At 34.1% G+C, this 24,676-nt stretch overlaps 1 protein-coding gene across 2 annotated transcripts in view; it reads right to left on the bottom strand.

Annotated features, from left to right (window-relative positions):
- Nucleotides 1-376: 376 nt before the first annotated feature.
- The window catches only part of TINAG (tubulointerstitial nephritis antigen), an 82,841-nt gene continuing 58,541 nt past the window's right edge, over nt 377-24,676 (bottom strand). For both annotated transcript variants that reach the window (XM_017957953.3, XM_003897752.5), the window contains exons 10-11: nt 9,720-9,765; nt 377-738 (exon numbers count right to left, since the gene is read on the bottom strand). In XM_017957953.3, coding sequence (XP_017813442.1) covers nt 604-738; nt 9,720-9,765 — 181 coding nt within the window. In that variant the 3' untranslated portion in view covers nt 377-603. The remainder of the gene's footprint in view (nt 739-9,719; nt 9,766-24,676) is intronic.

Genomic DNA, 24,676 nt, shown 5'->3' with positions numbered 1-24,676 from the left:
GAGTAGTTATTTCCTGTGGAGAGTTGCTTTTCATTTTGTGAATACATTACAAGGTAGGTTTAGGCAAATGAGAGGAAACAAAATGTTAAGTTATTGAGATAAAAAACTTATAATCTATTTCCACTGCTTAAGCAAAACATAAGCAAGGCTTGAACTAAGAAAGTGTTATTTGGATGAAAAGAAAGTTATAAAGATGGCAAATTGCTGAAATTCTAATTTGCTTTTTGTTGTCTAAGATCCTCATTGATCAAAGAGAGAAACCACACCATTTCTACAAATGAGTGCTAAAAACCGTTAAGACAGATGCCATCACACTGTTTGTGAACAACTAAAGGCCAAAGGGACACCATCATGACAGAAAAATGAGGCAACCTGGGAACTTTAAAGGCACTTAGGCACTCTGCTGTCCTTTATTGGTGTTTTTTATGCTCAGTAATATGAAGGAAGCAGAAGCATAGACCAGGGGGGAAAATAAGAAAATAGATAGATTATGTTAACACGGTGAAGAGACAAAGATTCCATTGTCACCAAGAATGTCATATTGCTAAACTTCAATTTAGGGGGTTACTTAAAGGCATGGCCTTATGGAAATTTAATGATACGTTATGGTTCATCAGAACTTGTCATTTGGCCCCAAGCTGCGATAATCAACTTTTCAATGTCAGACTCATTTACTCCTCGAAGAATTCTGAAATAGCCATTCTCTCCCCATGACTTTCCCCAGGAATTGGCAGCAATCTGCAGAAAAGCAAACAAAAAATGTTGAGAAACATACTTAGGTATTAAAAAAAGAAAAAGCCATTGGAAACCCATTTGTAACTTTAAATGTCTTTGATTTATCATAGACTATAATTATCAAGAACCTACCTACTTTTAAATAAAGGTTGCATTATGTGTCAGTTACACTAATATGCAAGCACGTTGGCAATAGCCAGAATTGATATGACTCTTCTGAGTTTCCCAGAGTACTAAGGTAACATATGCATGAGCTTTTGAAATGCCACATCAGAAGATGTCATGCAAGCTGCAGTTATAGAGTGTCTGCTATGTGAACAACAGCCTGTGCTAGGTGCTGGAAGACCAAAGACAAATAACACATTAACTTATGTTCAGAAAGTTTCTAATCTAATGAAGAATGACCAACATAAGGCAAGTGCTAAGATGGAAATAGGTACAGGGTATTTTTGAGGTCAGACAAAGGGCATCTCATTTACTTGGATGGTTCAGGGAAGACATTGTTGAAGCAGTGTCACATGGGATGCATATTAAAGCCTGAAAATAAATTCACCAGATATAAAAGGAGGAAGGGAGATTCAAGTAAAGGGAAACAGTAAAATCATAAACACCAAAGCATGAAATAGCATGAAGTAGTGAAATGAAGCAATAAAATTGTTATAATTAGATCATGAGACAGAAGCAGAATGGTAGGTTATGAGGCTGGAAGGGGAGGAAAGAACATCCATAATGAGACAATAATAGGAAAGATGATGACAAGCCATTGAGTTGATTCCAGCAGGAAAGAAAGGTGGGCAAATTCATGCTGTGATTAGATTATCCTATATGATATGAAGTGGATAGATTTAGGAGGGTAGAGACAAGAGGCAGAGTGACTAGCTAGTAGACTCCTGTAATAATTCAACTGGATAAGGGAAAATAAAATACTTGAGAAATCTTCAAAAAGTAAAATCAACAGGAATTAGATTTGTTTTTAAGTTCCTCTTTCTAAAATGCAGAATGGTTGGATGGTTGCAGTAAGTCCAAAATGACTCCTGGTTTAAAAGCTTGAATGAATAAGTGTGTGATGGAGCTAAAATATCAATGGAGTACATGGAAAATATCATGAAGGCCAAAGGACACACAGAAGGGAGTTAGTTCCACAACTAAATGCAGCAGAAAAGCCCAGTAAATTAGCGGCTTCATCTCAACAGCTCTCACATTCACTTCCCATTTACCTTACACTGGGACTAAGAAAATATTCTCAAGGCATAAGGTGTCGAATTGAGCTTTCACTGTTTTCTACAATGTAAGAGAGGGGCAGATTGACTCAGCATCAGAAATTGTCATGACATCAACCTTAAGAAATAGTCAATTTTTATCAGCATTTCTTTTTAAGATTTGGCTCTTTGCCTCCTTAATCAACCCTGACAGTTTAAAGGAGCACTCTCAAAACTATGTCTAAAATTATAAATTCAATTTATTATTTCAAAGATGAAATGGACTTTGAATAGCTGAGACGGAAACAGCATCAATGTGCGTGAGAGTTCTAGCACCAGTGAAATACACTAAATGCCAATTTTCATATTTTTTAGTCAGTTCATGTATCTATATCTATATATCAAATAAAATTAGTCACAACCTAACAAATGGCTAGGAATAGTAATATTTGCAAATTCTTGCAAATATGATATATAACACCATACCCATTCTCATTGGAATGTCTGAAGATTATTACTATCCAAAATTTCATAATTACATTCTTGGTAAATACGGGAAAGGTATATAAAGATTGTATGAGCAAATATGAATTTATGTGCTAATGAGAGCCAACCATAGGTTTGCATCTTCCTACTCTCATTTCTTCTATTTCAGCATTTATTTTGTTTGTTTCTTCCAAATGCCTACATTTGTTTGTATTTCATTATAAAGGAAATGATTGCAATGCAGGGAAGAAAATTTCTAAAGATTTAACTTTTTATCTTTTGTATTGACATACATGACACAGTCACATGTGTAAAGTGTATTAATCTTAAGTATACAATTTAGTAAATTTATACATGTGTTGATGAAATTTATGTTCATGTAGTCTCCACTTAGATTAAGATATTAACCATTTATAGCACCCCAGAAGGTCCACCATGTTGCCTTCCTGTCAACATCCATCCACCCTCCCCTCCCCATCAGCTTTTCCTATAATTGATCTTTACAACAATGGAATAATGCAAAATATATTGAGGTTGACTTTTTTAGCTCAAAATAATGTTTCTGGGATTCATCTATGTTTGGCATATGTAAGAAATTAATTCATCTTATTACTGTTTATTTTCATTGTGTGATTATACCACAGTTTATTCACTCTCCTGGTGATAAACATGATGAACATAAGTAGCTGCTCCATTTACACATGTATCAGTAGTGTAAGATTCTATTTATTGTAAATCTTCATCTATGCTGGATATTATCAATCCTTTTAATTTTAGCTCACTTAGTGTATATGAAGTGATATTTCATTGTGGTCTTAATTTGCATTTCCTTGATAATTAGTAACATTGACCACCTTTTCACATGGCTGTTCAGGCCATTTGGATATCCCCTTTTTCTGAAGTTTCTGTTTAAGAGTTTTGTTTTATTGAGTTACCTTGGTCTTCCTATATATTTGTAAGAATGTCTATGTATTATATACGTGAGGACTTGTCAGATACCTTTCCAGATACATAGTTATAGATACATTTTTCTTTTTCTTATAATACTGTCTTTTAAATAGTTGTTCTTATTTTAATGTAGTCTGATAATTCATTCTTAAAAAGTTGATTTTGTGCCCGATTTAAGAGTTTTCTAATAGATATCTCTGTCTTTTAAATAGTTGTTCTTATTTTAATGTAGTCTGATAATTTATTCTTAAAAAGTTGACTTTGTGCCCGAATTAAGAAAGCGTTTTCTAATAGATATCACAAAACGTATTTGTCTATGTTTTCTTTGAGAAACTGTATTATTTTGCAATGACATTTAGGTCTCTGCTCCATCTCAAATTGTTTTTGTCTGTATTTAGTAACAAAGGGATCTAGGGTTTTTTTTGTTTTTTTTTTTTCATATGTATATAAAGTTTCTGTGACCTATGCATTGGTAAACCATGGCTCCTGAACCAAATATGGCTCACGGAGCCCCTTAAAAGCAGATTTAGAAGTCAGAAATTTTGTTTTCCCTAATGGTCTTGAAGATGTAAGGTACTCTGTTGAGAGAGGATCTGTAAAACTCCGTGTGAGGGAGCCACATGGATGGAATTTCAGGCATCGTCTAAGATCTGAGAATATCCTCAGTCAGCAAGAAAACGGGGACTTGGACCTACAACCAAAAAAACAAGTCTACCAACAACCACGTGAGCCTAGAAGAGGGTCGTAAGCTCCAGAAAGGAACACAACTCAGACAACACTTTGATGGCATCCTTGTGAGATCATGAGCAGAGGATCCAGCTGGGTTCGCTAGATTTCTGACCCACAGAAACACTGCGATAATAAATGTATGTTGTTTCAATCTGCTAAATCTGTGATAGTTTGTTACACATTAATAGAACAGTTAAGTGCTGAATTTTATCAATGCATTTTCTGCACCAATTAAGATATTCAAGCCGGGTTCGGTGGCTCACGTCTGTAATCCCAGCACTTTGGGAGGCAGAGGTGGGTGGATCACCGGAAGTCAGGAGTTTAAGACCAGCCTGGACAACATGGTGAAATCAGTCTCTACCAAAAATACAAAAATTAGCCAGGTGTGGTGGCAGGTGTCTGTATTCCCAGCCACTCGGGAGGCTGAGGTAGGGAGAACTGCTTGAACCCGGGAGGCAGAGGATGCAGTAAGCCGAGATGACGCCACTGCACTCCAGCCTGGGCAACAGAGGGAGCTCCGTCTAAAAAAAAAAAAAAAAAGGATATTCATGTGTTTTTTTCTCCTTAACTCTCATAATTTGATGAACTATATTGGTTGATTTTAGTACTTGAAACCAACCTTGCATTCCTAATGTAAGTTTCACTTATGGAGTGTTATCCCTTTTATATATTTCTTAATTGTAATATTTTGTTTGAAATTTTATGCTCATGAGAGATATTAGCCTATAATTTTTCTTTTTTGTCTCGTCTCAAACAAGTTTTGGTATTGGTGTTACCGCTTCATAAAATGAGTTTGGAAGTAACTGTTCCTTAATTCCTATTACCTGAAAGGATTTGTTGTAAAATTCGTTTCATTTATTCCTTAAATGTTTGGAAAAATTCACCAGTGAAGCCTTTTGAGCCTGAGTTCCTCTGTGAGAATAATTTAAATAGGTTCAATTATTTTTCAAATTGTTCCATAACTGTTTAGGATATTTTCATACTGTGTGGGTTTTTGATAAGTTTTGTTTTCTGATAAAATTATCAATTTCATCTATATTTTCAATTATAATGGTATAACTTTTTAATAATATCCTCTTATTACCTACTTAATATCTATTGAATCTGCAGCAACGTTCTCTTTTCATTTCTATGGTAATTTGTCTCTCCTCGTTTCTTTTTCGGTCTTCCTAGACATTTAATCTTTCTTTGCAAAGAATCAACTCTTTGTTTTGTTGATTTTCATATATTATGTCTGTTTTCTTTTACTTTTTTTTTTTTTTTTGCTCTTCTGTTTATTATTTCTTTCATTTTATCTTTGGTTTAAATTTTTCAGCTTATTGAATTATTCTTTTCAACATTTTAAAAAATACGTGCATCAATTTCAACCTTTCTTCTTTTTCAATGCATGCATTTACTATTACATTCAGTGCCGCTTTACCTAATAACAAAAGTTTCGTCGTAGTATATTCTGTACAATTTCAATTATTTAAATTTATTGAATGTGCGCTATGGACCAGTATGTGGTCAATATTGGCAAATAATTTCATGTGTACTTAAAAAGAATGTATATTCATGAATATTTATATGTAATAATCTATGAATTTCAATGACATAAAGCTGGCTAATAGTTTTTTTCAATCTTTCATACCTTTACTTATTTTTAGCTGCTATTTCTATGAGATACTGAGACATGTTTAAATATTTGCCTACTTTTTTTCTGTAACTTTTGGTGTATGTTTTTTTGAAACTGTGTTATTTGAGCTTCTGTTTGTCTAAAAATGTCTTAATTTTGTATTTATTTTGAAGAAAAATGTCACCATGTATAAAATTCCATGTTGGCACGTTATCTTCATCATCATTATCAATATTATTATTTTATCCAGCACTTTAACAATGCCATTTTGTAGTCTTCTACTTTCCTTTTATATTGTTGTGGTTGAAATGCCAGCTGTCAGTCAGTGCTGCTTTTTTTGAGAGTAATGTGTCATTTTAAATAGTGCCTGTTTTTAAATTTATGTTTTTTTAATCTTCAGCTGTTTGATCATGAGATGTTTGAGTGTGATTTTCTTGCCATGTTTGCATTCATGAATTCAGGAACTCATTTTTTATTACAATTTCAGTTCTGGGATACATGTGCAGAATGTACAAGTTTGTTACATAGGTATACACGTGCCACGGTGGTTGGCTGCACCCATCAACTGTCATCTACATTAGGTATTTCTCCTAATGCTATCTCTCTCCTAGTCCCCCACCCCCGAACAGGCCTCAGTGTGTGATGTTCCCCTCCATGTGTCCATGTGTTCTCATTGTTCAACTCTCACTTATGAGTGAGAACATGTAGTGTTTGTTTTTCTGTTCCTGTGTTAGTTTGCTGAGAATTATGGTTTCCAGCTTCATTCATGTCCCTGCCAAGTACATAAACTCATTTTTTTTTATGGCTGCATAGTATTCTATAGTACATATGTGCCACATTTTCTTTATCCAGTCTATCATTGATGAGCATATGGATTGGTTCCAAGTGTTCGCTATTGTGGACAGTGCTGCAATAAACCTGTGTGTGCATGTGTCTTTATAGTGAAATGATTTATAATCCTTTGGGTGTATACCCAGTAATGAGATTGCTGGGTCAAATGTTATTTCTGATTCTAGATTCTTGAGGAATTGCCACATTCTTTCACAATGGTTGAACTAATTATAGATTGAAATTCTCCATCTAGATTTTTCTTAATTTTTTAAAATAATGGTTATTTTAAAGCCTGCATCTAAAGTATCATCTATTGCTTCTATTGATAATATTTTTCCCTTGGTTGCTGGTCACATCTTTGTGCTTCACTTGTCTCATTTAACTCAAACAAATCATAGCATGCCTATTACAAACCCAGTCCTCACTTTATGCCCAAACCTACCAAACACTCCTAGGCCAAAAAATTTTCTCCAGATTTAGCACTCTCATTTTTTTAAAAACAAAATTTTGGAAAAATCTTGATATTTTCTACTTATATAGTAGAATCTGTGGCTTGCTGCTATGTATTATATTTTACTTAGTAGTGAAAGACATCCAATATTTTTATTATAAAAATAGATTTATGTCATAGGACTATTTGTAAATACTTTGAAACATCCATATATAATTGTGAAGAAATAAAACTTTCCTAGATTTCTCAGTGCTCTTGAATAAAGTTTCTGCTTCCCTGACCCACAAAACATTGTATAATATAAAGATAGGGAATGTTTTCTTTCACTTCTCCTAAAAATATTCTACTCTTCTCATACCTTGAGAATTAGATATGTAGCCGTTCATTTAGTTTAATGATCTGATCTGAAGGGATAACAAAACTTCTCTTATCTCTTCTAGAGATTCAAAGAGAGCAGAGACAAGGTCCTAAAGTAAGTTCTAAGGTGTCAGAAGTATGGGGATGTTATCTCCTTCGGTATTTACATCTCAAAAGATATGCAGCCCATCATCTGGAGACTTTATCTGCTGTTTATCTGGCCCTTGGAAAGATATGTTTATGTTCCTAAAGTTTATAGTGAGAACATAGGATCCTCTTCAACTCATCATAATGGAATGAAAGATTTTTCCTTCCTGTTGGGAAAGGAGGAATTTGCTTGTCTCTCTCCTGTAAACAAATGGAGAAAAATCTATTGTTCCTTGTCCCTCATTTATGAGATATAAACTGCTACCTGTGTAGACAAACTTTATTGACTCTTATCACATCACTGTAGGACTAAGGTGTGGGGGATGCATGCTGCTATATTACTCTGGTTGTCGATCTAGTTATGAGTATCTGTTAAGAACTCTTTACTTCTGACCCAGGTGTTATATCTCTAGCTTCGTCTATATCTATAACTATATCTATATCATCTATATCTGTGGGATAATATCTCAGACCTTTCACAATTCTTTACAAAACGGTACAACAGTACTTAAATATTTCATATTTTAATTAAACCATTAGTATGTTTTATAAAAAATAAAATTATTTAATTACTTGATTAGTTTTTCCTGAATGCATAAAGTTATTCATTTGCTCATTCAATGAGTATTGTTTATATTCTCACTATGTACCAATCACAATACTTTACCCTTGACATACATTGGTAAATAAGTCAAATATGATCCTGACTCATGAGGAGAACACAGTTTAGTAGAGAAAAAGCTTCAATTAATGTGTAAAATATTATAAATTTTAGTCTGATTATTGTATTTCTACTGCTCACATTCAACAGTTTATCAAACAAATCATAGCAGAAAGAAATATTACCCCTAGCCCCATGAAATAAAATTTTCTTTGAAGATGTTTGATAAGTAGTAAATTCAGAATTGACAGTAAGTACAACAATGTACTTAAAAGGGATAGTGTGCATGTATGTGTTAAATATATGAAAATGAGTGAGTACATAATCATACTTAGTGAGTGTGTGTGTGTGTACACATGTACACTACCTAGAGGTATGGCTCTAGGGTGGGAATGATCAGGTTGAGGATGAAAGAGTCATAAAATGTTTTCCTCTGCACATTCGTTCATATTCACTCAGCAAATGGCCATCAAGTGCTATATGCTAAGAACTGTTGTGAGTTAAATACATTAATCAAAGAACTTGGTTTTGTCTCTAAATATTACATTGTTATGAGATTAAATAACTGTTCAAATTTATTTAATAAAAATCCTATGCAGCAACTTAATAATAGGTATTCAAATAATATATCCTGGTATATAACTTATTTATTTTAACTATTGGACATTAATGTTGATTGTTGGCTACTCATTATTTTATTTTAATGAGAAAAATTAATTTTTAAAAGCTCAGTTTAACTATAAAGAAGAACCCTTCTACTTAAAAGCATAATACCTCCATATATCAACAACACAAATATAAGGTATGAACACACAATTGGGTGATTGAATTCTGTGAGTGCCTTATGAAAAAATATACCAAGAGTCATTCTGATGAGTACAAGTTCTAGCACCTAGTGTTTTGTAAGCCAAAATATGCCCTCTAGTGTGTACATTTAAATTTAAATTCCATGGTAAGTATTACCATCTAGACTTTATTCTATCTGTATAAAAAGGTATATAATATTAGGACTTTGGACAATTGATCAACTTGTTGTAATAAACCGAATATTTGATATAATATGTTCCAATCTTCTTCAAATAGTTTCTTGCCTGAAACTTTCTGTTATTTTGAGACTGGATATTGGTTCTTTCTGAGTAAAGACACATGTGTATGTCATAATTGGCAAAAAGAAAAAAAAAAGCCTTAACCTATAGGATATATATACTAACATAACAAAAGCATCAAGTTCCTTGCCATATAAATATATATGAGGGAAGTTTAATCAATACTTTAAGTTTAATATAGAAGATAATAGAACAAAAAGTTACCCTGTTGATTCTCAACTTGGAGAAAAATAAACACTGATTTTTCTTTTACAATTTGAAATACTAGGAGTTGAGGAAAACTATAAATACAATATAAATGTTTATAATGAGTTTTGTGCTGGTGAAAACACTGATGTTATCAACAATATTACACAACTGAGGATGTGACTAAATAATACAAAGCAGGCAGAGGAACAGAAGATTCAAACATATTCACTTCAGAGCAGGAATTCAACTGGAAAGAGATACATACCCAAAATTTTTCTTTCCTCCCTTGTGCTCCTCTCAGTGTGCCCCATCTACAATTAATAACAATAATAAAGATTGGTATGGTTAAAATGTTTGGTTTGCTTCTTGAGAGAATGCAGATTATTGTCATTCCTACATCTTTTGTGTTTTCTCTCTGTCCCATCCTGTTTCACAATGGAAATATCACTATTGCCCTACAGAAATGTGCTTGTATAGTTTTCTTCTTTACCATAACATTATTTATGTGCACAGAACAGACTCATCTATATATAAATGGCTTGAAATCAAACTCATTGATCACAGGAGAGAAAGACTAAGGCAACTGGGGTACAAAATTTTTAAAATAACTTAAAAAATTCTTATCCTCAAAGACTTGGAATTAACTCAAATGCCCATCAATGATAGACTGGATAAAGAAAATGTGACACATATACACAATAGAATACTATGCAGCCATAAAAAAAGATGAGTTCATGTCCTTTGCAAGGACATGGATGAAGCTGGAAACCATCATTCTCAGCAAACTAACACAGGAACAGAAAACCAAACACTACATGTTCTCAGTCATAAGTGAGAATTGAACAACGAGAACACATGGACACAGGGAAGGGACCATCACACATCAGGGTCTGTTCAGGGTTGGGGGCTAGGGGAGGGATATCATTAGGAGAAATACCTAATGTAGATAACTGGTTGATGGGTGCAGCAAACCACCGTGGCATGTGTATACCTATGTAACAAACCTGCACGTTCTGCACATGTACCCCAGTACTTAAAGTATAATAATAAAAAAAGAAAAATTAAGATTAAATTTAAAAAATAAAAAAGAAGGTACAACCATATTACGGAAGAAATTAAAAGTCATAAAGTGATAAAAATACTTGTCCTCTTTATGTCTAGTCCCTTGAAACTCTACCAAACAATTCTACCACTCTACCTTAAATGGCATAAACTAAACATTTCTAGGACTACTGCTATAAACCATAATGGAAACACAGACAATTTTGTAGAAGATGGAGTTTATGTAAAAATATTTATATATACATATTATTTTATAAAGTGGCTTTGTGCCTAAAGTAGAATTTTTGTAAACACGTGTGTGTATGAATACAGAAGCTTATATTCCCACTACTGGTCCATTCTGAATATAGCACTTAACAGCTCATAAAAGACCTAAACCTACATGATTTCATTTTTCTTCATGATTAAATCCAGAGAAGTAGGTATTATTAACCTGTTTTATTTACCGAGAAAATGGAGACTTGTCCAATATCATACACTGGGAATTGTTGAGCCAAGACTCCAAGTCTCACATTCTTCTTAATACATTATATTGATTTTCTTTTACAGACCTATAGGCCCCATTTGCAGTGTGTACTTACTTTCATGTAATTTGGTGAATTATGAGCGCATAATTAATTCTGCCTACATATTACCCCATTAACCTAAATCTAATATTCAAACTTCCAACAGCAGGGTTCCTTTAAGCTAAACTATGGTCTACCATTACAAAACAAACATACCTAGGAGTGATACAAATTTCCAACATGGTCAGTTTGCAGAAGGCTATTTTTAATAGGGTACAGAATAGAATGATGGCATCACAGCATGGAGGTATTGCCTAAAGATGACAAGTTTATGGTAGGGCTCTTGTCACACACACGCAAATCATATAATCATATAATGTATTTGGATCCTTTGGCCTGAGGGTGAGGGAAGAAAAAGTGATTTGGGGTGTGCAAAAACACTAAAGAATAATTTTGCTTTCTCCTGTTCCTGATAGAGACTAGGAGTGGTATTTGCACTGACTGCCATCTCATTTTATTCTCTGCTGCATACAAGGGTACAGTGCTCCAAATATTCTGGGTGGTTAACTATGTAAGTTGAAACTGGTTCAATTTCCAAAGACATTTTCCAGTTTTATAATTGCATTTATGTTCTTGTAACTTTTCTTTAAACAGCCATCACCACTGAAAAAACTTTACCATTCCTAAGTGCCCCAAAATATTCAAAGTCCATTACATTCTTCAAGTAGTAGATCACATCTGATATCTTCAAGCACTCATTTTCTACCCATTTATAAAAGCTGTCATAACAATTTCAGAAAGACTTTACCACTCAATCAAACTTCCTTGTGGGTGGTCTGGTTATCATTTATGTTAGCTATTCATGCAAAATACGAAATCCAAGACTAAATCAGAAGAATCTAAGGGATCATTTAACTCTAAGATTAGAGGCACAGGAGGGACCCAATATCTGAGATCCCACCAGGTATGGTGAGAAGGTAGAGACAGTCCTGCTTAAGCCACCGTGGAGCCTCCTACGAAAGAATTCCCAATCAAGAAGGAAGGATTCAGGCATGATAAGCTGGACTTAGTAACGAAGCCCTGAACAAAACAGACAAGTAGCAATTGAGTATAATTTGTTCTCTCTCCCTTGGGTCTGTCCAAGCTCAACTACTACACTGGACTCAGCTGAGGTTGGAGATGGGAAAGGGGCAAGTCAGGCTTGTCATTAAAACCTCAAAGAGCTATTTTATAAAAAGTTTGTATATTCTATAAAACATTTTAAGAATACTTAAAAAGAGGATAAAGCAAAGTGATAAAAGTTTCCTTCCTACTTTATAAGATCTTTCAGACTTCTTGAGTTCAGTGCGTTGAGGATGGTGCATGGGAAGAAGAAGAAATAGAAAAGTCATACAAAGGAGAAGAGGAACTTCAGAATGTAGTGTATACTTTTTATTATTTTAGTATTACTGAATAAATGAAAAGTGAAATAAAATCCCTTAATATGGAAACTTTCAAGAAGTAAGAACTATTACTTTTACTTTTGTTCAACTGCCATTATTTTTCATTATGTTTCTATATATTTTGTTACAATTTTCCAAACAATAATTTCACTGATGTAAAAGACAACAACAATCCTTGCAAATCTTTCAGCTCTTTAGAGTTGCTCTAACTTTCTTTTCAAGAAACGTGTTTATTATATGTAATTTTAAGATGCTCATTTAAAACACCAGTCATTCTAAACCCAGAGAGAATAGCAGCGTTCAGATTGTTATATGCTTTCTCAAAATGGGCAGCCAAACCAATTATCCAAGTCATTGACTAGAGGTGACAGAGGAAAAGGAAAGTAAGGCAACCGAGTCTAATAGTTTCAGAGACTAAGGTGCTGGTATAAAAAAAATTAACAAAAAGTGTTAACCTTTATGAAAAATTCAAATGAAAAGAAAATATTACACATGGAAAATACCATCACAGAAGCTATTGTGCAGTTAGTTCACCTATGTTACAGCCTCTGTGTCAAATGATGAGCAAAGTCCATTCATCACAGGATTTAACATTTGCACTGCAACCTTCAGCTATCTCTTCTCTCCTCTATCTTCTCTAGACAGTTGCTAAGATGTTAATCACATATTTCATAGAGTGGTAATAATGGGATCTTGTAAAAAAAAAAAAAAAAAGGTTTGTGGGTTGTTCCCCAATGATATTATAGCAAATTCTTATGCTTAAAACCTTTATTTAAACTAAAATAAACGTTAACTAGTGCAAAACAAGAAGGCTACTCATTTTATTCACTTACAGGAAAGAGTTCCCATCTTCTCGAGGGCATTTTTTTTGTAATATATGTATGTTCCTAAATTGTGGTACTATTCCTTTGCTTGCTATTATACCAACAGGTTGAAAATTCTAGAAATATGCATATATTTTCACAAATGTTCTCTTATAAGTCAGTGGCTGTCTCTGAGGATATGAGGATCTTCATTATATTCATATTTGCTCTAAATATAACTATATGTACTCTATTTCCTTTTACGTTTACCTCTTCATTTGAAGATTATTTACAAACATTTGTTTAGACAGACCAGAACCTTACTTTACTGAGGTTATTTATTTATTTATTTATTTTTGAGACACAGTCTCACTCTGTTGCCCAGGCTGGAGTGCAGTGGCATGGTATTAGCTCACGGCAACCTCTGCCTCCCAGGTTCAAGTGATTCTCCTACCTCAGCTTCCCGAGTAGTTGAGATTACAGGCAATTGCCACTGCGCCCAGCTAATTTTGGTATTTTTAGTAGAGATGGAGTTTCACCATGTTGGCCAGGCTGGTCTTGAACTCCTGACCTCAAGTGATCCTCCCGCCTTGGCCTCCCAAAGTGCTGGGACTACAGGTGTAAGCCACTGTGCCCGGCCTACTGAGGTTATTTCTATACCTTTGTGAGTATAGTGGGTTCACAAGTTTGAGAGATCTTAATACTGGCTATTTGTTTTGTTTGTTTGTTTGTTTTTGTTTTTGTTTTTATTTTTCCTCAAGGAAATCTACTTAATATGGTTCTTTGGAATTGTTTCTACTTCATTAAATTGTTTCAACTATTTGTTAAGACCCATTAATACCTTTTCCCTCAAAATTTAGTAGTAACTGGGAATACGCTGGTTTTGAAAAAAAATCTGGGCAGCTCTTAGCCCATCTACCACATTCCCTAAGGATGCATGAGTGCTGCCTGAGCCTTTCTGTCTCCCGGCATTGAGACTGGGTTTCCATCTCTCACTCAATGCACATAATTATTTAAGCTCTTCCTTCAGGACAGATTTTATATGCCCACTTTTCATGAGTTCCAGAAACACCACTTTTTTATATATAATATGAAAAGTCTTTATGGAAAGACCATAAAGTTCCTGCGGAGTAAGGTATTAAAACCCATAAAACAGTGATTTAAGACCTTGTACTTCTATGGTTATTAATATTTCCACGCATGTTCCTTTTAAAAGGGATATTGTTCTTTTTAGATAAGTGTGCTAAACACTAAATTTCTCTAAACCCTATTTTAAGTTATGCCTAGATAGTAAAATTATTGGAACAGAATAATTGAATAATTTGCGTGTGACTTTAAATGATTTTTTTTTTCTTTTCCTTGGTTTTGGAAGATTTTGCCAGTGAGGCCCATACACCCAGTGAAGTCAGATTAGATGTTGTAAATAAGAGAGGGTTGAAAATATAACTTTATTAAAGCAATATTTATATTCCCATAAGTAACCCTTTTAAGGTAAGCACAGAATCTCTTCTGTATACTACAGCTGTTAATTTCTACTTTTTTTCAACAAATTACTGGTTAGCCCAAAAAAGACACATATTTTGCTTTCAAGAAACTGTCAATCTAATGGGAGTGATATTGATGAATGAAAAACAAGAATATAAATAAATAGAATTATGTAAGTGTCACTTTAAAAAAGAAGCATATATTGAAAATTTCTACAAGTTAACAGATGAAAACATTAACTCTGTGCCAGAGGCAAAGATGACTTTCTTCAGAGTAGAGTAGAAATTTCTTCTTGACACGGGAGTGTAGAATTTACAGCAAAATCAGCAGGTGCAGTCATAGAACCATGAAAACTTCACCTCTGCCTATTCCAAGAGCAGCACTTGGTCCAGTGTAACTGAAGGAAAGGGATGAGAGTGGTGAGGAATGAAGTTAGGCAGGTGTGGCTCAGGCCTCCAAGAGTATTCGTGGTTACGAGACTTGGCATTTACAAAGTTGGTGATAAAGAGCCATTTGAATATGGAATGTGACATGATCCAGCTCTCGTGTTAGCGTAGGATATAGTCTCCAGGGAGAGCAGGCTCTAAGCAAAAGATTAATTTTGCAGTTCAAGTAAGAAATAATGAAATTCTGAATAAGAATATGAGACCCATAAAGTAATGTTGTTTTTTCTTTAAACAGTTGTATCCTCAACATCTAGGACAATGACTTTCACATAGTTGACCCTAAATAGATATTTGTTGAGCCAGTGAATTGAAGTACCTTGGCAGAGAGAATGAATAAGAGAGAACAAGTTTGAGAGCTACTTAGAAGGTAAAAGTGATGATTTATTGGCCAATTTATATGGAAAGAAAGGGATGAGAAAGAGTCAAGGTTAGCAACAGCATTTCGAAGTTGAATGAATAGGTACATCAAATGTGCACTACTTGAGGTACACATTTGTACACCTCAAGTAGTAAAGTACTTGTACAATTACACATTTGTATAATACTTCATATTATACAGAGATGTGTTTCTGATTATCAGGTTAGTTTATCATTGCCTAAGACAGTGGTTACAGAATTGCTTCACCTTGTTTTGGATTTTCTCTGCTGATATGGCTCTACACATAAACCTTTAAATTAATGGGTTTTCTGTGTTTCTGACAAACAATAAGCCTAAGAACGAAGAAAAACTAATTTCCAAAGAAATTCTGAAACAATCTTTCACTACAGGAATTCGTCTGTGATGAGAATAATTATTTCCTAATTCACATGGTAAGAACACATTTGCTTAGGGATTGGATTCCTTAAAGCCAGCCTCACAACCATGTAAGAATCTGGAGTTAGAAGAAAAAGAAAAATAGTTTTATTTATTATGATGGTAGGTATATTACACTGTAGCAGAATGACCCAGACCAAAATGTTGCAATATTTGGGAAGATTTGCTATTTCTGGGATCTCTGCATGTACCCAATAGACTAATACTAGAGATTCAAATTCATGTTTTCTGAGCAGACAAACTCTGTAGTAGTGAATATAGATCCAGACAGATTAAAAAAAAAAAACAGTTTTAAAACAGTGGACATGTAAAGACATTTTATGCAGGACACCATACTTGGACAGGAAATTTTGGAGCAAAACAAGGAGCAAATATATCATATAACCTGATATGGAACTCCAACCCTTCTTATTAAGGAAATGAAAGTCAGATAGGCTGCCAGGATAAAGAAACCACTAGATGGGCTTCAGGTCAATAACAATGATATGACTACACTGGATATAAGATTTAGAGGTAAGACTGCAGATAGAGTCTTAGTTCCCATTACACAAAGATTTGAAAGATAACTGCAGGAAGAATAAGGCAAAGATATGCAGGCTTTTATTTTCTTATAAATGTTCTACCTGAGATGCTTAGGAACTTCATTTTTAAGAAAAGCTCATGCTTAGTAAATGAAGTGGTATTGAATATGAGAAAGTGCTAATTAATGCTACATCAAAGATGGATAAAAATAGACTCCATGGGAAAGCAAAATGAAATGTGAGCATTCCCTACCACCCCTTAATTTTCTACTTGAGCCAAATGTTAATCAAGCTAGGGTTCAATATATCTAAGATCAGGTACTTTTATCGATATGTTCTACCAGGAAGCTACAAATTTTATCACAGATTGAGGAGCAGATGATGGTTCATGAAATAGCATTTTTTGCATGAAAATATTAATATCACACATGATCCTGTGTACCTAATGTTAATTATCTAAACAACACTATACCATGCCTACCATATTCCTTATATCCTGATGTATCAGGAAGCAAGAAGATTACAAGTGTAGTATCACATGTAATTTGACCTATGAAAAGAAGTATGGAGAAAATTGATAAATGTGTATGCCCAGTTCATACTCTGGTCAGAATGTCCTACTGTAGAACTGAGAGAACTGTCCTTCTGCATTTATTATGCTGACAGAATATGCATTAAAACATCTACACATCTACAACAATGTGACATGTGCTGAGCAAAGAGAGAGCAAAGACCAAAATCATATATAATGATCAATGATAATTGACTAGGGTAATATCTTTGTTTGTTTGTTTGTTTGTTTGTTTTTGAGACGGAGTCTGGCTCTGTCGCCCAGGCTGGAGTGCAGTGGCTGGATCTCAGCTCACTGCAAGCTCCGCCTCCCAGGCTTAGGCCATTCTCCTGCCTCAGCCTCCCGAGTAGCTGGGACTACAGGCGCCCGCCACGTCGCCCAGCTAGTTTTTTGTATTTTTTTTTTTTTAGTAGAGACAGGGTTTCAACGTGTTAGCCAGGATGGTCTCGATCTCCTGACCTCGTGATCCGCCCATCTCAGCCTCCCAAAGTGCTGGGATTACAGGCTTGAGCCACCGCGCGACTAGGGTAATATCTTATGAAGAGAAACTTTAAGGGAAAACTTTATCCCTTTGATGTTAGGAATAGAAATGGCTTTTTACTTTCTCATAGAATCTTAGTACTGGACGGAGACTCAGAAATTATAGCATACTCTAAGGGTTGGTTGCCCAGCTATGGTTTACAGGCAAAATCTAGCCTGAGATGCCTGTTTTTGTTAATAAAATTTTATGGAATATCCATGATCATTTATTTGCATATTGTCCATGTCAGCTAATGGTAGAGTTGAGTAGCCAACACCACATGGCCCACAAAACCAATCAGACTCTAATTCGATTTATATATTTCATAGATAAAGGGACTGAGGCTCAAGACGTTAAATAACATTTCAAGATTATATGCTTAAGTGGCTGAATTATCACTTGCGTCTTAGAAGCAGATAATAACACAAGCAATAAAAATTAGGACTAGAAAAAGGCAGAAAAGAGTAGAATCATTTCTAGCTGTGGTGAAGAGGAAAGGCATGATAGGCCTTCGGTAATCTGTAGGAGATGCCGGGGGAAATGAATGTATATCTGAGAGAGAAGAGCATCAAATAATGTAAGGAGCCGGCCTTCATGCATTCACAGAGAAATCGTGAAAGTTTTGGAAGAAAGAGGGATTGTAGGCAGCCATAGGAAGATAAAACTAGTGATACTGAACAAGATATATTAATTAATGGAAAAGTGTGGAATTGGACGTAGGGGAAACACTTGGGTCATTATAGCAATATTCTAACCAGGGTTTCATTTATCACATCCAAGTTTCATTTGTATCAAAAAATGTAATGAACACAATTGTTACATTCACGGGAATGGGAAGAGTAATATTTAGTGCATTTATCTTAAGGATCAAAATAAATCAAAGTTGTCACTTAATGCCACAGTTAGTACTCATTAATCATGTGCAAAATTTGTTTTTTCTGCAACCGTTTCCTTTTTATTGTAGCACAGACTTGGGCTGACTTTCTCTTTGGTCTTATTGAAGTAATCAGTAATATCCTAGATATTTGTGTGCAGAGAAGACATTGCAAACCATAGCAACATATGCCTTTTAACAAAACTCTTGGTTCATTCATTCATCAGAATTCTCTCTCTCTCTCTCTCTCTCTCTCTCTCTCTCTCTCTCTCTCCATATATATATATAAAAAACCCAGCAAGTGCTCTCTTTTTCATGGGACAACCAATCCGTATTTCCGCTGACAGAGAGAAGTCAGGAGCCACTTTACTCTTAACCCCGATGTCCTCTCCCTCCACTCCCACATCTCTGGAAATTCACAAACATACACTTTCTGAATCGCTATGTGAATTCTATTGTATTTGATAATTTGAGAGCAATACCTATGACAGAAGTATTAGATTACAAAATAAAATCAACCAAAAAGTATTTATTAAGCTAACTTTGGAAGGTAGCACTGTACCAGGGCCTAATAACATTTTATTTCACAGGCATCCCAAAACCTGAAGTCTATAGACATTAAAACTAGTTGAGGCCAGGTGCAGTGGCTCACGCCTGTAATCCCAGTACTTTGGGAGGCCGAGGTAGGCGGATCACCTGAGGTCAGGAGTTCAAGACCAGCCTGGCCAACATGGTGAAACCCCATCTCTACTAAAAATACAAAAATTAGCCAGACATGGTGGCAGGTGTCTGTAATCCCAGCTACTCAGGAGGCTGAGGTAGGAGAATCATTTTAACCCAGGGGGCGGAGGTTGCAGTGAACCCAGATCATGCCATTGTACTCCAATCTCGGCAACAAGAGCAAAACTGCGTCTCAAAAAACAAACAAACAAACAAACAAAAACAAAAAAAAACCACCAGTTGAAAGCCATTTTATAAACCTGCTAAAGCATAATCTCAAACTTTGTATAATCCATTTCTCCCAGATCTCTATAAATTTAAGGAACTGCCTATAATTCCCTTCCTTAATTGAACAATTGTTCATGTACCACATCTGTCTTTGATATTTCTCAACTAAAAAAGTTTTGTTTTCTACCACAGTGATTTAATGCAATCCAGTAGAAGTTAAGTGTAAATGACCCAATTCCTACCACTTATGTGGCTTTCTTAGAACAAGTAGAATCACATTATCTAAGATCATAAAAAATTTTATCGCATTTACCAAAGAAATTGTTTCTTCCTGTCATTACATTTCTCTTTTCCTTACTGTCTTTATTCATCTACCTGTGAAATCAAGGTAAGGTAGGTCAAAAATTAAATAAATAAATAATACATTTTAAAAATAAATGTAAAATTGTGTCACATCATAGATAAGTACTCATTAATATCATAATTAGAATCAATCTAAATTCTATTTTTTTATCTGAAAATACATTCAGAGTAATAAAAAAGTTAAAGAATGTTTGAATTTTAAAAATTAAAGAAAGTATAAAGTGAGCATAAGGGGGCAGACATACTGTTTCATTTAATCCTCACAATAAGACAGACGGAAACTTATTATCCCAGTGCAACAGATGAGAAAACCGTGATGCAGAGAGTTCATACGACCTGCCTGAGATCACCCAGCGAGGACAGAACTATCACTGGAACCTAAGCTTGACCCCAGTATCCTTGTTCTTTATGCTATAAGGCGTTCCTTCACAATCAAGACTAGTCCTACACTTGACCTCAAGTCAAAAGAGTCTCTCTCTCTGTCTCTCTCTCTCTCTCTCTTTCTCTCTCTCTCTGATACACACACACACACACACACACACACACAGGTTTTGTAAGTGACATTTTTTTGGAATGTAAAGATAGCTTTCTAAGAATTCTTTTAAAAACAACACTCCTACAATGTATTTGCCTGAATAAAAGGAAAGCTCTTTCTTCTTACTGTTGTTTTTCGCCTTGTCTTGCTTTGTTTTGTAATAAGTCAGTTCATAGCAATAGCACTTACAGAGTGGAACAGACCTGATCAGTGTTTGAGATGATGAATCAATGAAGGACCAGTGTCAAACAAGACAAAACAAACAGAGCACAAACTGTTCTGTCAAGTTGATTCAGTACTGACAGACAAGGCAACATGATTCAATCAGCACTGAAAACAGAAAAAAAATAAAGCCCATCTATCAGTTTCAACATCCCCAGGGCCCTCTGCACCTCTGCTCTTCTGACAGTGAGTTCAGCTCAAAAGATCCCAACAGTCCTGTGGGACCTCTCAATGGCTTCCTTGAGTGACTGATTGATGGCTGCAACAAATCCGAGGGTCATAATTTACTTTATTTTATTTATCAAGGCTCTCCATGTTATTCATCTCCATCTCCAGAACTAACAGGATGCCTGGTACACAACCATCACTCAGTAAAATTTGTTAAAAGTTTGAATTAAGAATAAATTTGAGAGTATAAAAATAAATGAAATAATTTCTATTTCATATTATATATTTCATAATTTATAATTTATATTAGTTGCATTTTTTTCACTTTGTAGTAAGGTTCAAATATTTTTGGAAGTCATTCAACATAACAGCCAAAGGATTTTCTTAGCCTTCATATAATTTTTGTTTTTCACCACCTTTAGTACATGCACAATATAGAAATGTATTAATGCCAAGTAAACCCACATAACAGAAATCATATTTGTCAGGACTTAAGATGGGCATAAAATAATATTGTAATGAAACTTGTGCATGCAATTGTAACAGCAGACACGAATTCAAAGATTCAGCAAGAAGAACCAACTGTCATTTATTATTTTCTCTTTCTTCAGACTTCAATGGGCATTTTTTCAGTCCTGGTTTTATTTGACATCTCAGCAACATTCTACACTACAGGTCATTCCTGCCTTCTTAGGACTCTCTTTCCCCTAGGTCTGTGTGACATCAAATTCCCCTTCTTTTCCTCTTCCCTGTTTGGCCATTTCATTTCCATTTTCTGATAATCTTCAGTAATTTAAAAACTTCTGGAGGTAATTATAAGGTAATTTTCATTGAAAAAATTCTGATTAAACTATCTGGCCCTAAAGCTATATGGGGTAGTATTATTTTATTTCCTCAATGGTTTACCCTATAATCATTTACTTAATCTAATTTTCAACTCAGATTAAATTTATGTGCTTCCGGAAAATTAAATCATAAGGATTGGTGAGTTCGTTTTAATAATATCATGATGGCAATAATTATAATGATGATATTTATATAGTAATAGTTGTTGCTAACTCTGTGTATAGTGCTTCAATTATTTAACGCTGTTCTGACTGCTTTCCTTACACTAACTCAACACCATACTCCTACTCCTAATACAGCCAAAAATATTTCTAAAGATAAAATTTGTAATTTTAAAGTGTACTTTAATAGCAAGATTCTAATGTTTTAGCTCAAAAATCCTGGATTACGTTTTTAAGTTTTAAAATTTATTTATATAGTATACATATAGAGATTATCATATATATGTGTGTTCCTACATTCTAAAAGTTCCAGACAATTTAGTGAGCATGAAACAAGCTTCTGGATTTCTTTTGAGTTGTTTTAATGCGTATAATAGTGTATTTCTTTCCATATCGATAGACCAAAGTTATTTTCCTTTCTAAATTTTACTAATTTTCTCTATCACAGAATGTCATCTTTTTGCAAGCAAAAGGTGATTTTCTAAAAATTATTTAAGAGTTACTGCATATGGGAAGGTGAGTAAGCTCATGAGGAGCAAGCATATTAAGTGACTTACTTTCAAACACCAGCCTTACAGCTCATGTTTCAAATTTGTCTTACAAACATTACATATTGAAATAGCTCTTGAATTCTGGGGCTATCTTGCAAGTCGTAAGAACCAAAAATGTTCAATTCAAAAATGTCAAATATCTACTTTATTACTTTTGTGATCAGAAAACAGTAAACATTATTTAAAAATATATCTGAATATATTTCATATATTGTATATCATATATCTACATGTAGGCTTCAAATGTGTAATAAAAAATGTACAAGCCTTCAAAATTTCTATTTAAGAATCCTTGAAAATTAGCATTTATCTGAAGAAAACAAAATGCAGGGTACTTAATAGTAGTTTTTGAAAAGTAAAACGATTTATATTATCTTCTTTATAAATTAAAAATGTATATTCAATTTAAGTTATTCTGAGGTTTTTGTTTTGTTTTTTAATCTCACTCGGAAAAATAAACAAGAAAATCACTACATAAATTTGAAAAAAATGAGAGCAACGAAGCAATGCGTACAATACGTGATAGTAAAACTAAGATGTTGAATTATAATAGTGAGTATTTTGAACAAGATACCCCAGAATCAAACCCTAATACATTTATGTAAGAATTTAATAAGCAATAAAATGCATTAAAAGAGTGAGGAAGAGGTACATTATTAATTATGCTGTATTGAAAGCTTTTAGTTCAGAGTTTGAAGAAAAAAAAATTAGGGCTTCACCACACATCATATGCCCAAGTATCTTTCAGGCACACTTTTGATATAATTACACAATAATTTAATAATGTATAATAATATAATAATTTAATAACTATAATATTTTGATTATTTGATTATTATTACTTAATAATTACTTTAATATATAACTTATAATTATATAATATGTTATATATAATACATTATAATATATGTTATATATTATAACACATATGTGACATAATATTTAGTATAATATATAACTTTTAAAAATCTAGAATAAAAGTTAAAATATTATACAGGTCAAAACCATCAGAAATAAAATTACAAAACTGAACAATAATGGAGTTTAGTCAATATTCTAAAGGGATATTTCTTCTCTGTGGACTCAATGTATGTGTCCCCTCAAAATTCATATGTTGAAATCTTAACTCCCAATGCAATGGTATTAGGAGGTGGGACCTTTGGGAGTGATTATTTGATGAAGGTAGAATTCTCATGAATAGGATTAGCCCCTAAAAAGGACACCACAGAGAGCTCCCCTGGTCCTTTTGCCATGTGAGGACATAGCAGGACAGTCATCTATGAACAAGAAAGCAGGCCCTTCATCAAACACCAAATATGCTGGTACGACAATCTTAGACTTTCCATCCTCCAACACTGTGAGAAACGAATGTTGTGTAGGTCACACAGTGTATGATATTTTTATTACAGCAGTCTGAAGGAACTAAGGCAGCTTCCAATGCATAATGAGTTCATACACAAGTTTTTAAAACTAGCACTCTACTAGAAAAATTAACAAAGAACAACAATAAAGAGTTCACAGTAGAGAATGTTCAAATGAATAATTAACGTGTTTGCCTTGAATTCTGGGCCATTTTCTACTCCAGTTTTCACTTGTACCATCTCTACAGCACCAGCACACGCTCAGGTAGAGTTCTTCTCTTTGCTTCTATATACCTTTATGCCATTCATTTCTAAACCAATGAATTTACAATATTACATGTCTATGTAGCTGTCTCCACTATTAGATGATGTGCACTTCAAGGTCAGGCAAATTTATGTATGTGTTTCCTGGAGCTCATCTCTGCCAAAGTGCATCAGGAAAATATTCCTTTTATTTTTTAAATATTATTCAGCTTCCGCTACTTGTCTTGCGGTTTACTGAAATCCTCTTTCTTTTCTTTGGTCACAGTTTCTGGACTCAAATTTATCTCAAAGTAGAATGACTCAGAACTAGGATGCTGAACTGAACTGCTTGCAAATGTGAAAGAAATATTGTTCTGTTTATCGGGAACATCATTTCACAGGATATGGGGAAAAGAGATGTCACATGAACACATCTTAGAATTTACACTGTAAACCAAACAATGTTGCTGCAAAGGCATGTAAGTTAATATAGAAATAATGGAAGAATGTGAAGAAAACTCAGAGACAGTGAAGAAAGCCAGGATAGGCTCCAAGATCAATAAGTAGTCATCATTAAGTAGAAGAATATCCCCCTGCCTTGGCTACCTCTTAGTATCATTTTTTATTGGATTCCTCCTTGCTCTACACTTATCCATAAGTTCCTTCAGATTCCTTTCATATGTCATATTCTATCTCACTGTGAGATTAGGCATTTCCTGCTCATATTTCCTGGAGCAGGCTTCTGTTTTCATATATCATTTATACTTTCTATTTGCCCTA

The sequence above is a fragment of the Papio anubis genome, chromosome 6 (genome assembly GCF_008728515.1).
Source record: "Papio anubis isolate 15944 chromosome 6, Panubis1.0, whole genome shotgun sequence".
NCBI classification, from domain to species: Eukaryota; Metazoa; Chordata; class Mammalia; order Primates; family Cercopithecidae; genus Papio; species Papio anubis.
The sequence above is the reverse complement of the archived record's forward strand: the minus strand, read 5'-3'. Positions and strand labels throughout refer to the sequence as shown.